This window comes from Apus apus, chromosome 24 (assembly GCF_020740795.1).
Source record: "Apus apus isolate bApuApu2 chromosome 24, bApuApu2.pri.cur, whole genome shotgun sequence".
Lineage (NCBI taxonomy): Eukaryota > Metazoa > Chordata > Aves > Apodiformes > Apodidae > Apus > Apus apus.
In genome coordinates, this window is record NC_067305.1 from 5,900,370 (window position 1) to 5,914,446 (window position 14,077).

Below are 14,077 nucleotides of genomic sequence, written 5' to 3' on the forward strand. Positions count from 1 at the left end.
GCTGTCACGAGCCATCAGGTCTCCCCTCAGCCTCCCCTTTTCCAGGCTGAGCAGCCCCAGCCCCCTCAGCCTCTCCTCGCAGACCTGCTCTCCAGACCCCCAGCCTCGTTGCCCTTTCTGCCCCCTCCGTGTCCTTCCTACCCTGCAGTGCCCAAAGCCGCCCCCGGGGCTCCAGGGGCAGCCTCCCGTGCTCCGCCGTGCCCCCCTGCCCGTCCGGGGGCGCTGCCACCAAAACAAGCTGCGGGTGGGGGCAAAAAATATGGAACGCTTCACGAATTTGCGTGTCATCCTTGCGCAGGGGCCATGCTAATCTTCTCTGTATCGTTCCAATTTTAGTATATGTGCTGCCGAAGCGAGCACGAATTGCTATGCGCCCTCAGAGATATTTATAGCCCTATCATTTTAGCACGGACAGAACAGGGTGAGCTCGTTTTCTCCGGCTCCTCACTCTACCAGGCCTTTCCTAGAATATCCACGCCCTCTATGCCTTCATTTCTCCACGATTTCTCCAAAACTCTCCCCCGCCAACGTTTCATTGATAGTTCTCCCTGCCGCGGTGAGTTGTGGGTAGGGCTCCATGCAAATCAAAGGCGCCCGGCCCGGGCTGCCCGCGGTGCTGCCTGAGCGCGGGGAGCGGGAGCGCGGGCGGGCGGCCCGCAGGGGCGGGGCCTGGCGGGGTCCTCGGGGCGGTGCGGGACGGTGAGTGGGGCCGAGAGGCCCGCGGGGGGGCCGGGACCCCCCGCACCCCCCCCCGCACCCCCCGCCCCGCGGGGGTCCCGGCCCCGCGCCCTGCTCCCCTCCCGCGTTGCTGGGGGGGGTTTCGGTGTAACCGGCCTCTGTGGCCTGTGGGATTGACCGTTTGTCGCGTCCAGGGCGCTTGTTTCCTCTCCGGGCCGGTGTCGCCATGGACCTGGCCTATGTCTGCGAGTGGGAGAAGAAGCCGAAGAGCAACCACTGCCCCTCCATCCCCCTGGTGTGCGCCTGGTCCTGCCGAAACCTCATCGCTTTCACCACCGACCTCAAGAACGAGGAGGAGAAAGGTAGGGAGGTGGGAACTGGGGGCGTTGAGGCGAGGCATGGAACGGTTTGGGTTGGAAAGGCCTTAAAGATCATCCAGTCCCACCCCCTGCATGGGCAGGGACACCTCCCACCAGCCCAGGCTGCTCCAAGCCCCATCCAACCTGCCCTTCAACACTGCCAGGGATGGGGCAGCCACAGCTTCCCTGGGCAACCTGGGCCAGGGTCTCACCACCCTCACAGCCCAGAATTTCCTCCTCGTGTCCAACCTCAATCTTTCTCTTCCAGTTTTAATCTAACACCTCTTGTCCTTTCACTACAAATCTTTGTCCCAAGCCCCTCCCCAGCTTTCCTGGAGCCCCTTCAGGCACTGGAAGGTGCTCTCAGGTCTCCCTGGAGCTTTCTCTTCTCCAGGCTGAACACCCCAACTCTCTCAGCCTGTGTCCATCTAGTCCTGTCCTTAGGAGCTCCTGGTGGCCTGTGCTGTGCCCTGGCCCTGCAATCTCTCCCCTGCACTAACCCACATGGGAAGCTCCTTCCCTTCCTTTTCCTCCATTCTGTAGGCTTAAGGGGTGTTTAGTTTGCTGGGAGCTGTTCTGGTGTCTGGTACCTGGCCTGAGAGGCCCAGCACAGTTGTTTTCCTTCCCAAAACTGCTCAGTGGAAAATGTCATGTGTCTTTTCTGGTACCAGCTGAGGCCTGTGGGTTTAGAAGTACCAGGTGGGTAATGAGGGGTAGGGACCCACATCTCTCTTTCTGCAGATCTCACCCACATGGTCCACATCATCGACACTGAGCACCCCTGGGATGTCTATTCTGTCAACTCTGGCCACACTGAGGTCATCACGTGTCTGGAGTGGGACCAGTCGGGTGAGCCTGGAGCCTTCTCCTTATCCCTGTGCCCCCTTGTTCGTGTGCGTGTTTCCTGAAACGATCCCCATGGGGCTGGTTGCCTGGCAGCCATGCAGTGTGTCCCTTGAAGCCATGGGGGGTGGTTTCCTGGGAGGTTTGGGGGTGGTTTCCAGGGGTGTTTGGGGCTGTTCCCCCCACCCTGATCCAGCACCACTCCCACAGGCTCCCGGCTGCTCTCGGCAGACGCCGACGGACGCATCAAGTGCTGGAGCATGAGCGACCACCTGGCCAACAGCTGGGAGAGCACGGTGGGCAGCCTGGTGGAGGGGGACCCGGTGGTGGCCCTGTCCTGGCTGCACAACGGCGTGAAGCTGGCTCTGCACGTGGAAAAGGTTTCTCCCAGCTCCCAGGGGCTGTGTTTTTGCTCTGGCTTATGGGGCAGGTCGAGTAGGGGAACTTTTCCAGTCAAAAAGCAAAGTCAGATTCCTTGTTCCTGCTGGATTTCAGTGGGGGTTGGATCCCCTGTTTCTACTGTCACTTAAACTGTCTCCCTTAGTCTGGTGCTTCCACTTCCTTGGCTGTAAAATGGAGATAAGTCATTTATTTGCCTATCCACAGTATTTCAGGAGAAATACTCTTGAGGTCCCAAGGTTTTGTGCAGGGATTTGGGAACAGGAGCCCTGTGTGCAGGGAGATAAGCTGCTCGTTTAGAAATATGTCCAGTTCTGTCAGACTCGGCAGCTCTTCCAAGCCCAAGTTACCTGCTTGGATTTTTTAAAATGTTAACTCTCAGGATGTCCCAGCAGGAAGCCTTTCCCTGCCTTTGGGGCTGAGAGCCCGAGGCACAGGGGCGCGTGTCAGAGCTGGGTTTGGCTGTGGAAGGGGGCTTGGGGGTTTGGGCCCTGCCCCTTTTCCACAGCCCCTCGACGAGGGGAGCTCCAGGCTGTGAGTGCTCTCATGTTGCTGCTCTTCCCTCGCAGTCTGGCGCGTCCAACTTCGGGGAGAAGTTCTCCAGGGTGAAGTTCTCTCCGTCGCTGACGCTGTTTGGCGGGAAGCCCATGGAGGGCTGGATCGCCGTCACCATCAGCGGCCTGGTCACCGTCTCGCTCCTCAAGCCCAACGGGCAGGTCCTCACCTCCACCGAGAGCCTGTGCCGCCTGCGCTGCCGCGTCGCCCTGGCAGACGTCGCCTTCACGGGCGGGGGGAACATCGTGGTGGCCACGTCTGATGGCAGCAGCACCTCCCCTGTCCAGTTCTACAAGGTCTGTGTCAGCGTGGTGAACGAGAAGTGCAAAATCGACACCGAGATCCTGCCCTCCCTCTTCATGCGCTGCACCACGGACCCTTCCCGCAAGGACAAGTACCCAGCCATCACTCACCTCAAGTTCCTGGCTCGGGACATGTCAGAGCAGGTGAGCATCTGCTGGGGAAGCAAGGAGGGATTAAATGAACAGCAAGGAAATGGCTGTTTGTGCCACGTTTGGCTTCCCCACGTGGCTTGAGATGAGTGATAGTGTCCTGCAGTGCCCTTGGTGTTTCTGGCTTCTGGTCCTGGAAGTACTGCTGGAAGGAGCCTGGAAATGGAGGAGGGAGGGAAACGACAACAGAGTGGTTGTAGGGCGTGTTGTCACAGTAGGAGGTTCTGTTTTGCAGGTGTTGCTTTGTGCTTCCAACCAAAACAGCAGCATCGTGGAGTGCTGGTCCCTGCGGAAGGAGGGCTTGCCTGTCAATAACATCTTCCAGCAGATCTCCCCTGTGGGTGAGTTTCTGCTCTGGGTGCTCTTAAAAACAGGAGCAAGGTCTAAGTGAAAATGCAGGACAGGTCCTCAAATCCATTATCACATCTGTGGGATCATCCAGGATCCTGTGTTTATTTTTCAGTCACGTGTCCTGTTCCGTCTGTTTGTATCTTAGGCAACAAATTGCTGGTTTCCAGGAAGTGGTTTGATTGTTGCTTTCACTCAATAATAGCCATTTTCTGTGTGGCTGTGCACCCACTCCTCTTGCTGGAAGCCCAGTGAGCTGAGCTTCCCAAGGAAAAAGATGGTGCAGGAAATCTGGTCTCATGGAGCTCCCCAGGCTGCACCATTTCCCACCCTACTTCAGATAGAACCGAATCAAATTACTCAGTTTGTTCCAGTGAAATATAAAGGATTAGTGAACATCAGGATTTTTTTAATCAGACCAGCAGAGCCTTCCACCAAAAGAGACTTGGCAGAGCAGGTTGTTGTTTATACAGTTACTGAGATCAGAAAAGAAATGGGAAATACAAGGGAAATAAACTGGTCTGGTAGAGTGAACAACCAGTCAGTGCTGGATCTGTAGTGCTGAGTGGGGAGTGTGGACAGAAATCGAGGGGTGGGCATTTTTTCTGATCTCTTTGTGCAGGGATGTCTCACTTAATTCCTTACCTTTCCCAGTTGGAGACAAGCAGCCCATGATCCTGAAGTGGAGGATCCTCTCTGCCACCAACGACCTGGATCGGGTGTCGGCCGTGGCGCTGCCCAAGCTGCCCATCTCCCTGACCAACACGGACCTGAAGGTGGCCAGTGACACCAAGTTCTTCCCTGGACTGGGTAAGGAGGCTCTGTTGTCTTTCTCCTAAATATGTGGCTTCTGGCTGAAACTTCACCCTCCTCACCTTCTGAACTGTAGAAAGAATTGGGAACAAACCATAGGAAATACTGATAGGAAAACTGTCAAAGACATGGTGTCTTCCTGGGCATCCCGTTGTGTTTCCATGGAGAGAGGCCTACCTCTGGGGAATGCTGCCATGGCCTCAGGGCAGGAGTGAGCTTGGAGCCCCACCAGCCCACAGCCCCTTGGGGTGCTGGCTTCTTTACCCGTGGCAGTCAGTGGCGTGGTGGCTCCTCTGGGGGAAGTCTGGGTCCCACCAGGAGGGGCCCCTTGCTCAGCCTGGGTTGGTCTCCCCCAGGGCTGGCTCTGGCCTTCCACGACGGCAGCGTCCACATCGTGCACCGCCTGTCCCTGCAGATGATGGCTGTTTTCTACAGCTCCTCCCAGCGCCCCGGGGACGAGCAGACCATCAAGCGGCAGCGCACGGCCGGTCCCCTGGTGCACTTCAAAGCCATGCAGCTCTCCTGGACATCTCTGGCCTTGGCGGGCATTGATAGTCATGGGAAGGTATTGTGCTTTGCTGGGGGGGTGTGAGTTGTTCTGTTCCAGGCTTTCTCTAAGATGAATGTCTCAGAAAAATGCAGGGAATGTTACCTCCTGCTGTGTGATCCATGTTAAGCAAGGAGGGATGTATCCTGTTCCAGCAGGAGTTGTGTCTTTGGGTCAGGACTGAGCTGCAGTTGGCCCTGTGCTCTTAGAGCTTCACAGAGTGTTTTCAGTCCAGTTCTTGACATGGATTCTCCTTTGCCTGCTCCCTTCAGCTGAGCATGCTTCGCATCTCCCCCTCCATGGGCCACGTGCTGGACATGAACATGTCCCTCCGTCACTTGCTGTTCCTGTTGGAGTACTGCATGGTGACTGGCTATGACTGGTGGGACATCCTCCTCCACGTCCAACCCAACATGGTCCAGAACCTGGTGGAGAAGCTGCACGAGGAGTACATGCGGCAGAATGCGGCCTTGCAGCAGGTCAGGGGCTGCAGGGCCTGGCAGGAGGGAGGGAAGTGGCTCCAGCCCCCTGGCTGGGCTGTCCTCGGGGTGTGAGGAGCCTCCAATTAAGCAGTCTCCATTTTTACTGATGTTAATGGCTGGACTGGTTGGAAACTTCTAGTGAGGTGGTAAAGTCCATTTCTGGGAGAGGTTCTGGGCCTGGTAGCACTGTTTGTACCTGGCAGAGCAGGATTCATTGCTCCTGTCACTCCAGTGGCAGAAACGGGAGAGCAGAGAACAAAGCGTCTTGCGTTAATGAGCTTATTCTAATTCTGCCTTTCCTGGTGTGTGTCCATCAGGTCCTCTCCACGCGCATCGTGGCCATGAAGGCATCTCTCTGCAAACTCTCCTCCAGCACAATCGCCCGCGTCTGTGACTACCACGCCAAGCTCTTCCTCATTGCCATCAGCTGCACCCTCAAGTCCCTGCTGCGCCCCCACTTCCTCAACACCCCGGACAAGAGTCCCGGGGACCGGCTCACTGAGATCTGCTCCAAGGTCACAGACATAGGTAGTGGCTGCTCTTCACATCAGAGCAGTTTGTGTCAGATTATTCCCCTTTTAGTTTGACATAAAGTGCCGTGGTTTTGTGGTGGCTCCCTGGGTTGGAGGAAGAGGAGGGTGACCTCCCTTGGCACTGCAGGGACAGGGGTGGAGTTTGGATCCATCTTCCTGAGCCAGGAGGTGTCTCTCTTCTGTTTCAGACATTGACAAGGTGATGGTTAATCTGAAAACTGAAGAATTTGTCCTGGAAATGACCACGTTGCAGTCCCTGCAGCAGCTCATCCAGTGGGTGGGAGACTTTGTGCTCTATCTGCTGGCCAGCCTTCCCAACCAGGTGAGAGCGTGGGGGCTGCCAGCAAACCCAGATGAGCAAAAAAATCCATGTGCAGTGTTGGGGTGGCTTTAGCCAAGGGACACACGACCCCACTGTTATCAGGTCAGACACTTGGGAGTGTAAGAAACAGGAGAAACCAGAGATGGTCCTTCCTGAGCCCACCTGGGCCTCGGAGATGAAGCGACCAGCAGCCGTGGTCAGAGCAAGGCTCGTTGTGAACTTCCATGTGCTTCTGAGCTCCCCTTGCAGCTCGTGCTGCAGGCCATGCAGTGCTGGAAACCAGGAGCTGTGTGACCATGGAGCTGTGGTTCTGGCAGGCTCTGTGCCAGCCCCTATCCCTGCTGGTTTCCCTGCAGGGCTCCCCCGTGCGCCCGGGACACAGCTTCCTGCGGGATGGAGCCTCCCTCGGCATGTTCCGGGAGCTGATGGTGGTGATCCGCATCTGGGGGCTGCTGAAGCCAAGCTGCCTTCCTGTCTACACAGCCACCTCTGACACCCAGGACAGCATGTCCCTCCTCTTCAGGCTCCTCACCAAGCTCTGGCTCTGCTGTAAGTGTTCACCACTTGCCCTGAACAAAAGGATCAGCCTCCATATGGATTGTGTGTGAAAGGAGTAATTGCAGGGAGTGATTCGTGAAGTGGGTCTGTGTGTTTGGAAAGGGCAAGTGCAGCTGCCAGGGGCTTTGTTTTCTGTGCTGTGTTGGCGGATGGAGGAGGAAACCACACATAGTTCTTTCAGTCTCAAAATGAGAGGTTTAAAGATCACGCTGGTTCTCTCGCTCTGCTTCATTTTCCATGCAGGTCGTGAGGAAAATCACATAACGGAGCCTGATGACACCCTGATAGATGAGTGTTGCCTCCTGCCCAGCCAGCTGCTCATTCCCAACATTGACTGGTTGCCCATCAACGATGGCATTATCAGCAAGCTGCAGAACAAGCAGCTTGTCCGGCTGCAGTTTGGGAAGGCTCCTGGGCTCGTTGGTTACACTGTCTCTTCCCAGTTTGATGCCTTTGTCAGGTACAGAGCCCTGAACCAAATCACTGTGGTGAGAGGGGGGTGCTTGGGGGCCTCTGGGGTCTCTTTCCAGCTCTGAGGGGTCACTGGGTTTGGGACACCTGGGTTTTGGCTTGTCCACATGCTGATGTGACCCAAGAGCACTTTGTCCTCTCTGCTTGATTTAATTTCTTCAGTTTCAATGGGCTGAGAACATAAAGTATTGAAAAGAGACCACGAATGGAGGGGAAGAAACTGCCAGTTTGTGGTTGGATCCGTGTCAGCGCAGCCTTGATTTCACAGCACTTGGTGGCCTGGGTAGTCAAAGCCTGTGTTGTGGTGGACAGTGAAATGCAGCTCACTGTCCTGGAAGCAGCTTTTAGAAAGTGATATTCTAGAACAGTTTCTGTTTGTTCTTCCTGCCAGGGCACCTGGACAGCCCAAAATCGACCACCTGAGGCGGCTTCACTTGGGCGCGTACCCGACGGAGGAGTGCAAGTCCTGCACCAGGTGGGCAGCGCGGGGGCCAGGTGGGCACTCCAACCCACTGTCATCCAGGAGCTCTCCAGGCTCCTTCTGCCATCCCAGCCTGTATCCCAGGAGTGTTTCACCTTCCTGGTGCCTTCAGGAGGAAATGCTGCTTCTTTCATGAGGCCTTTGGTTATGGCCCTTCCCTGTGTGCTGGGAGAGAGCAGCTGTGGTGGTGTTTAGGGTGTCCCTACCCTGGAAGTCTGAGATCCTTAAAATGCCTCTTGAGGAGCAGTGTCTCTGACTGGAGGCAGCAGCTACTGTCTCGCTGCCCACGGGTGCTATAGTGAAATCTTGTTACTTTGCCCAAAAGTAGCCCCAGCTCAGTATTACCCAGGTTTGTCACTGCCAGAGACTGAGGTGCATTTCATCTAAGTGCTGAATTGCCGTCATGGAGTAAAACACAATTTTGCTTTAACAGGAAAATGAGGGTACAGCCAGGCTGTACAGGGAGAGGGAGACCTGGGTTTGTCCCTGGGAGCTTTTGCTGGTGACAGGAAATGCCTGTCTTGTGCTGCAGGTCTGGGCTTTAAAGACAACTACCTTGGTGAGAGGGAATCATCCCAGCATCCATGGTGCCACTGGGGGGTTGCCTTTCAAACTAGGCTTGCACTGTAAGTGCCTTTGTGCTGTCCTCTTCATACACCCCCATGAAAGAGCCTGGTTTTCAAAATAATGGTGCAAGGAGCCAACAGCCATCTAATAATGTGATTGAATTAGCTTTAATTACTGGTTTTAATAGAAAGTCTCTGTAGCAGATCATTTTTACAAGATGATTGCTGTTTTATCTGTAAAGAGCAGCTGGGGGCTGTTGCCTTGAAGGCTCTGCTCCAGATCACCTCTTCACTTCAGATAATTGCTCCGTGGTTGGAGCTGGTTTCTAGTGCTCACAAACATCACCTGCACATGATGGAGCTGGTTTCCCTTTTACCCCCGTGGTCCCTGCAGACACCCCAGCTCTGCTGTGTCCTGGCCTCCTGTCCCTGGGCCTGGTACCACCTCTCGGTTCCTTCCCAGGTGCGGCTGCGTCACGATGCTCAAGTCTCCCAACAAGGTGACAGCAGTGAAGCAGTGGGAGCAGCGCTGGATCAAGAACTGCCTGTGTGGGGGGCTGTGGCGGAGGATGCCCCTCAGCTACTCCTGAGCCCCCCTCAGCTACTCCTGAGCGCCCTGCAGGGTGGAGCTGCCTTCCCTGGAGGTGCTGGGGCAGAGGGACAGCAGCTTTTCTGTGGAGCAGTGCTGCCCAGCACCCCTACTGCTTTCTGCAGTGATCCTTCTGCCAGGAAAAGGAGGGGAGGGAGCTCTTGGGCTTGATAGGAAAGAGTCAGCTGGGCGTGCCAGAGCCTTCCCTGTCAGTGTCAGCCGAGGTGAGCGCTGGCTGCCTTGCTGGCCCCAGGCTGAGGTGGGGGGGCTGTTTGAGCAGAGACCTGTCCTCCCCTTCCCAAGGAATGGGAGCACAGAAGTGTGGAGCAAACCCCTGTTTGGCCCTCACTGAACCAGCAGCCGTTTTGTAAATAAAAATTCCCTTAGTTTTGTACAGAATATGGGGGTTGTTGTTGGGCTGGGGCAGGAGGTTGCCTGCCCCTGAACCTCAAAAACCTACCAGGCCAAGGGCTGAGCATGACTCTCTCCAGGGACCCCTGGGCCAGGGGTGGAGGTTTCCAGTGTGGACCCTGCCTGGCCTTGTTGCTCCCCTATGGGAGCTGCTGCGAATACCCACCTTACAGGGCAGGTTCAGGTTCACCAGCAAACAGTCACACCGTGACCCTGGGGAAGGTCCTGCTGCAGCCGTATCACCCCATGGCCCTGCAGGATGTGGGGGTGCTCAGCCACGGCCTATGGAGGGGTGCTGGGGGGTCAGGGGGGTCCACATGCCCCCTCAGTGGGAGGCATTGCTAGGAGTGAGGCCTCCAAACAGTGAGTTTGGGGAGTCTCAGCCCATGGTCAAGGCCAAGGAGGGGGATGGGGCACCCTCCAAATGCAGGGGGGTGGGGGGTGGCCAACAGGCATCTCAGCATTGGGCCTCGGCATCTCCCCCCTTTTCTCCAGCTCCCCCAGTGCTGCCCACACCCCCCCAGGCAGGGAGTCCCACAACCCCCCCACAGCTCTGCAGGAATCATCGTGTCTTTATTGCGGTGCGGTCGCGGCAGCAGTTTGGGCACGTTCAGCGAAGCCTGTGGCCTGCACCAGAGCAGGGGCTGCGACCCCCTGGCCAGACCCTGTGCTTGGCCGAGGTGGGCCAGGGACCCCCTGTCTTGGTTTCTGGTGGGTCTCCCGGCCAACCCTTCTCCCGGTGCAGGGAGATGCTCTGGGAGCCCCTGTGTCCCCAGCAGCAGCACGGGCACTCTGGCTGTGCTGGCAGCAGCAAGCTGTGGCGTGGAGCCCGGTTCCCGGGGGGGGTCTCAGCGTGTGTCCCCCTCCCCGGTGGCCGTGGCCATGACGCTGTCGATCCAGTCGGCGTAGGGGGCGATGCGGGTGTAGATGGCTGGTTTCTTGTAGTTGCCACAGACGCGGGAGCCGGCCGTGACCACCCCCTCAGCCACCCCGTTGCAGACCAGGGGGCCACCGGAGTCTCCCTGTGGAACCCGGGACTCAGCAGCACTGCGGGGGACTCACTGTGCGTCCCCCACTCTGACCCCTGAGTTGGGGGTTCCTGCAACCCCACCCGGTCCCATCCCACCCTGCAGCCTCCCACCTTCACCTCTGCCAGGCTGCAGGAATCCTCCCCACTGCCCACCCCGTTCCCAGCCCCACAGGGTCTGTGTCTGGCAGGCTGGTACCTTGCAGGTGTCCTTCCTGCGGGAGTCGGTGCACATCATCTTCTCGGTGATGGTTCGGTCGTGGCGGGTGCGGTGGTTGCAGACGTCGCGGCTGATCACCGGCCGCTCCAGCTGGTACAGCTTGTCGGGCCGGCGGCCGCTGTGGCTGATGGTGCCCCAACCAGCCACCTCGCACACGGTGTCGGCTGCCACGTCCTGGTCCTCCCGCTGAAACGGCAGCACCTGCACATCCGTGTTCAGCTCCGCTTTCTCCTCCAGCTGCCACAGACCAAGAGGCGACCCAGGTTAGTAGAGCAAGGACCCAGTGATCCCCAGTGACCCCAGTGGACTGCCCCAGCCCAGGGCTTTGCCCTCCACCCGCAGCCCCTGACACGCAGCCAGAGCCACAGGGACTGGGAAAAATTTGGACACAGCCCAAAGGTCTTTGCTGGGGAAAGAGGGGACAGTCCCACGGGACAGGGCTGGGGGGGGACAGAGGGGACCAAGCAGTCCCAGCCTGGTCTCGAGGGTTTTGGTCAGTGACGTCACGGGGTCCCAAAGGGCCCTGCCTGGCTGGGTGAGAGGAGGGTCTCAGTGGCCCCCAGCCCACCTGGAGGAGGAGGAGGTCGTCCTTGTTGTTGTGGATGTTGCTGCCGGGGTGGGGGAACTGGGCGCGCACCCGGTACAGGCGTTTGTGGGGCTCTGGCTCCGTGAGCGAGTGGGCGCCCAGGAGGACCTGGAAGAATTTTCCATCCCTGGAAGAGAAGCAGTGCATGGGGCACGGGGGCTCTGCCCCCCACGGGATGCCAGGAGCTCCCCGGGGTCACAGCAGGCAGGACCCTTAATGCTCCAATGTGGTCAGGGTTATGGAGCAGGGTTTGGCCTGACGCCAGCAGCCTTCCCCAGCATCGAGCAGCCCCTACGCTGCTCCCCCCCCCGCACTCACGTGTCCTCAGTGCAGTGGGCAGCGCTCAGCACCCACTGCTCGGCAATCAGGAAGCCCCCACAGACGTGCTGCCCGTCCAGCTGCAGGGAGGCCATGTATGGCTTCAGGTGGGGCTTGGCCTCGTAGCCCCCCAGGATCCGGCCCCGGGGCTGCCCTGGTGCAGGTGGGAGAGCACTCAGGTCAGCTGGGCATGGCCCAGATGGAACAGGGGGTTGGGACCCCCAGAGTCCCCTCCTGGCACCCCCCGCTGTGGGCCCCAGCAGTGCCCAGCTGCAGAGGCAGGAATTTGGGGGGCTGGGCAGGATCCCCCACCCCATGCTGGGGACATCGCTGCCCACCCTCCCAGGGTGCAGGGCAGGGGTGTGGGGGGTTGTGCACTCACCCTTCACTGCAGCCCCCAGCAGCAGCAGAGCGAAGATGAGGGTGGGAGCAGGACTTGGCCCCATGGCCACGGTGAAGCCCAGTGTTGGCTCTGCCCCAGCTGTGGGGAGTGTGGGGTGCGTGGGGGTCTCTGGGGTCTGCAGGCTGGACACTGCTGGGCCGTGGCTGGGTCTGGCTTTTATGTCCAGCTTTGGGGCGGCGGCGAGGCAGGAAGGGGGAGTGGGGGGGGTTTCCGTGGCGTGGGCCGAGTGTTTTTAAATATTCGGTTTATCAAAGGGGTCAAGAGTTCCCAGCACAAACAGCACGGGAGGGAGGAAACAGCCCGTCCCAGCTGCCGGCCCTGGCACCCGCTGCCGGGGATTTCTGGGCTGTTGTTTTCAATCCAGCTCCTGGCGTGTGAAGGCTCCAGCACTTGACTGGCCTGAGCCTCCCTGGACTAGGGACCCCCCGCCCGGGGAGAGGGGGTGGGAGCAGGGCGGTGGGTTCTGGGTGCAGAGTCGGTGGGTGCCTGGAGCTGTGGAGCTGCCCTGAGCATCCCCCACGGGTTTGTCCTGGGGGCTGGCGAGGACAAGGGCAGTGGGCTGGGGACCACCGGCACCTGGGGAACGGCCCCAGGGGGCGACCCCTGCCCCAAGAGCAGTTCCTGTGAGGGCTGGGGGTGGTGGCAGGGGTGGTGGCGGTGGCAGGGGTGGGGGTGATGGCGGTGGCGCTGATGGCGGTGGCAGCCCCGGTCCCCTCTGCAGTTCTCCCCGGTGCCACGAGGCGGAGCCACCGCCTGGACTCGCGGCCGCCGCCGCCCGTCACCCCCGCCAGGCTCGTCCCCGGAGCCCCTCACCCGCCTCGGGTCGCCCCTGCAGTGGCCGGGCCGGGGCCGGGGCAAGGGGCTGGAGCCCACCCGCCTCCTCCTCCCGCTCCACGACTCTTTCCAGCTCTTCCCCGCCGTGTCCCTTTGTCCAGCTGCACAGACCCCCCCCCCTAGCACCCCAAGACACCGGCCCCCAGCCCCAGGGAACCGCCCCCCGTCCCTGGCCGGATGGGACACGGGCGAGGCAGGTGCTGGGGCAATGGGGGGGTCCCTGGGAGGGGCGGCTCCAGCTCCACACCCTGACCCAGGGTTGGGCAGCACATGGGGACGGGGTCGGGCCACGCGGCCGGAGCGTCGAGGCGGCGATGGTGCCGTGATGGGGGCAGCTCCGGAGGCGGCCGAGTCTGGCTCAACCTGGGGGGGTTTCCACAGGGAGAGCGGCTTAATGGCAGCTTCCAGGGATTTGGGATTTATATATTAAATACGCTGGCAGATTTCTGTCCTCTTAGGGCCAAAAATGGAACAAGGACAACACATGGTGGCCGGTGCTGTAGCGTGGGGCCACGCAGAGTGTGGCCGGGACGGTGAGTGGGAGGTGGCAGGGGAGGCTGTGGGACAGTGTGGGGCACAGGACAGGGGGTACAGCTTAGTTGGGACTGATCTCCAGATCAGGGGGGAGGCAAAGGGAGCTGCACCCGCTGCTCCAGCCCTGAATTTGGGGAGTCTGATTTTTGGCAGCTCAGCCTCAGGGCAGGGGTCTCAGGGAGGGAGGGGGTTCTGCGGGGCAGGAGGGTCACCTGGCCAGGGGTGTGACCCCCACTCCCCACAGCACATCGGTGGGAAAAAGGGCTGATCCGAGGGGGACAGAGCCCCCCCAGTGCCTGCTGCAGAGCCCGGGGTGCAGAGCCCAGGGTGCAGAGCAGCTTTCAGAGGTGCAGAGCAGCTTTCAGAGGTGCAGAGCAAAGTGGGGGTGGTCGGTCCTGATCCCTGCTCCCGGCCTTTCCCGGCCCTTTGTCTCGTTCCCGACCATTCAGACCCCCATCCCCGGGCCCGGCGGGGGGGCTCAGCGCCCCAGTGGGGGTCGGGAGGGGAGGGGCGGGGCGGGGGGCTGGTGGGGAGGAGGCGGTGGCGGAGGAGGAGGAGGAGGTGGCGGGGGCGGAGGAAGCCGCCGCTCCCCGCTCTCGGCCAAGGCAGGAGCATCCCGGCTTCGGGGAGCCCCGCGGCTCCCCCGGCGCCCCCCGGCCGCGCTCCGGCCGCAGCAGAGGTGAGTGAGGGGCGTGGGGCCTCGGGCTGCACAAAGGGCCGCTTCCCCCCCTCGGCGCGACCCCCGCCC

The 14,077-nt window shown here is 59.9% G+C and overlaps 2 protein-coding genes and 1 non-coding gene across 3 annotated transcripts; 1 reads left to right on the forward strand and 2 right to left on the reverse strand.

Moving 5' to 3' along the window:
- Window positions 1-253: 253 nt before the first annotated feature.
- Window positions 254-360, reverse strand: LOC127394216 (U6 spliceosomal RNA). The gene has a single exon (XR_007891612.1). It is a non-coding gene; the product is annotated as a U6 spliceosomal RNA (small nuclear RNA).
- Window positions 361-677: 317 nt separating this feature from the next.
- Window positions 678-9,395, forward strand: MED16 (mediator complex subunit 16). The gene is made up of 15 exons (XM_051639705.1): window positions 678-699; window positions 873-1,040; window positions 1,779-1,886; window positions 2,091-2,260; window positions 2,849-3,280; window positions 3,522-3,627; window positions 4,289-4,444; window positions 4,804-5,012; window positions 5,267-5,473; window positions 5,794-6,004; window positions 6,198-6,331; window positions 6,688-6,880; window positions 7,133-7,349; window positions 7,752-7,835; window positions 8,871-9,395. Exons 2-15 carry the CDS (start codon window positions 905-907, stop codon window positions 8,995-8,997), a joined length of 2,490 nt encoding a protein of 829 aa, XP_051495665.1. The 5' UTR covers window positions 678-699; window positions 873-904; the 3' UTR covers window positions 8,998-9,395.
- Window positions 9,396-9,961: 566 nt separating this feature from the next.
- Window positions 9,962-12,112, reverse strand: CFD (complement factor D). The gene is made up of 5 exons (XM_051639706.1): window positions 11,941-12,112; window positions 11,559-11,712; window positions 11,223-11,367; window positions 10,634-10,891; window positions 9,962-10,429 (listed from the first exon to the last, which is right to left on the reverse strand). The coding sequence occupies exons 1-5, from the start codon at window positions 12,002-12,004 to the stop codon at window positions 10,256-10,258; spliced, it is 795 nt and encodes a 264-aa protein (XP_051495666.1). The 5' UTR covers window positions 12,005-12,112; the 3' UTR covers window positions 9,962-10,255.
- Window positions 12,113-14,077: the final 1,965 nt, after the last annotated feature.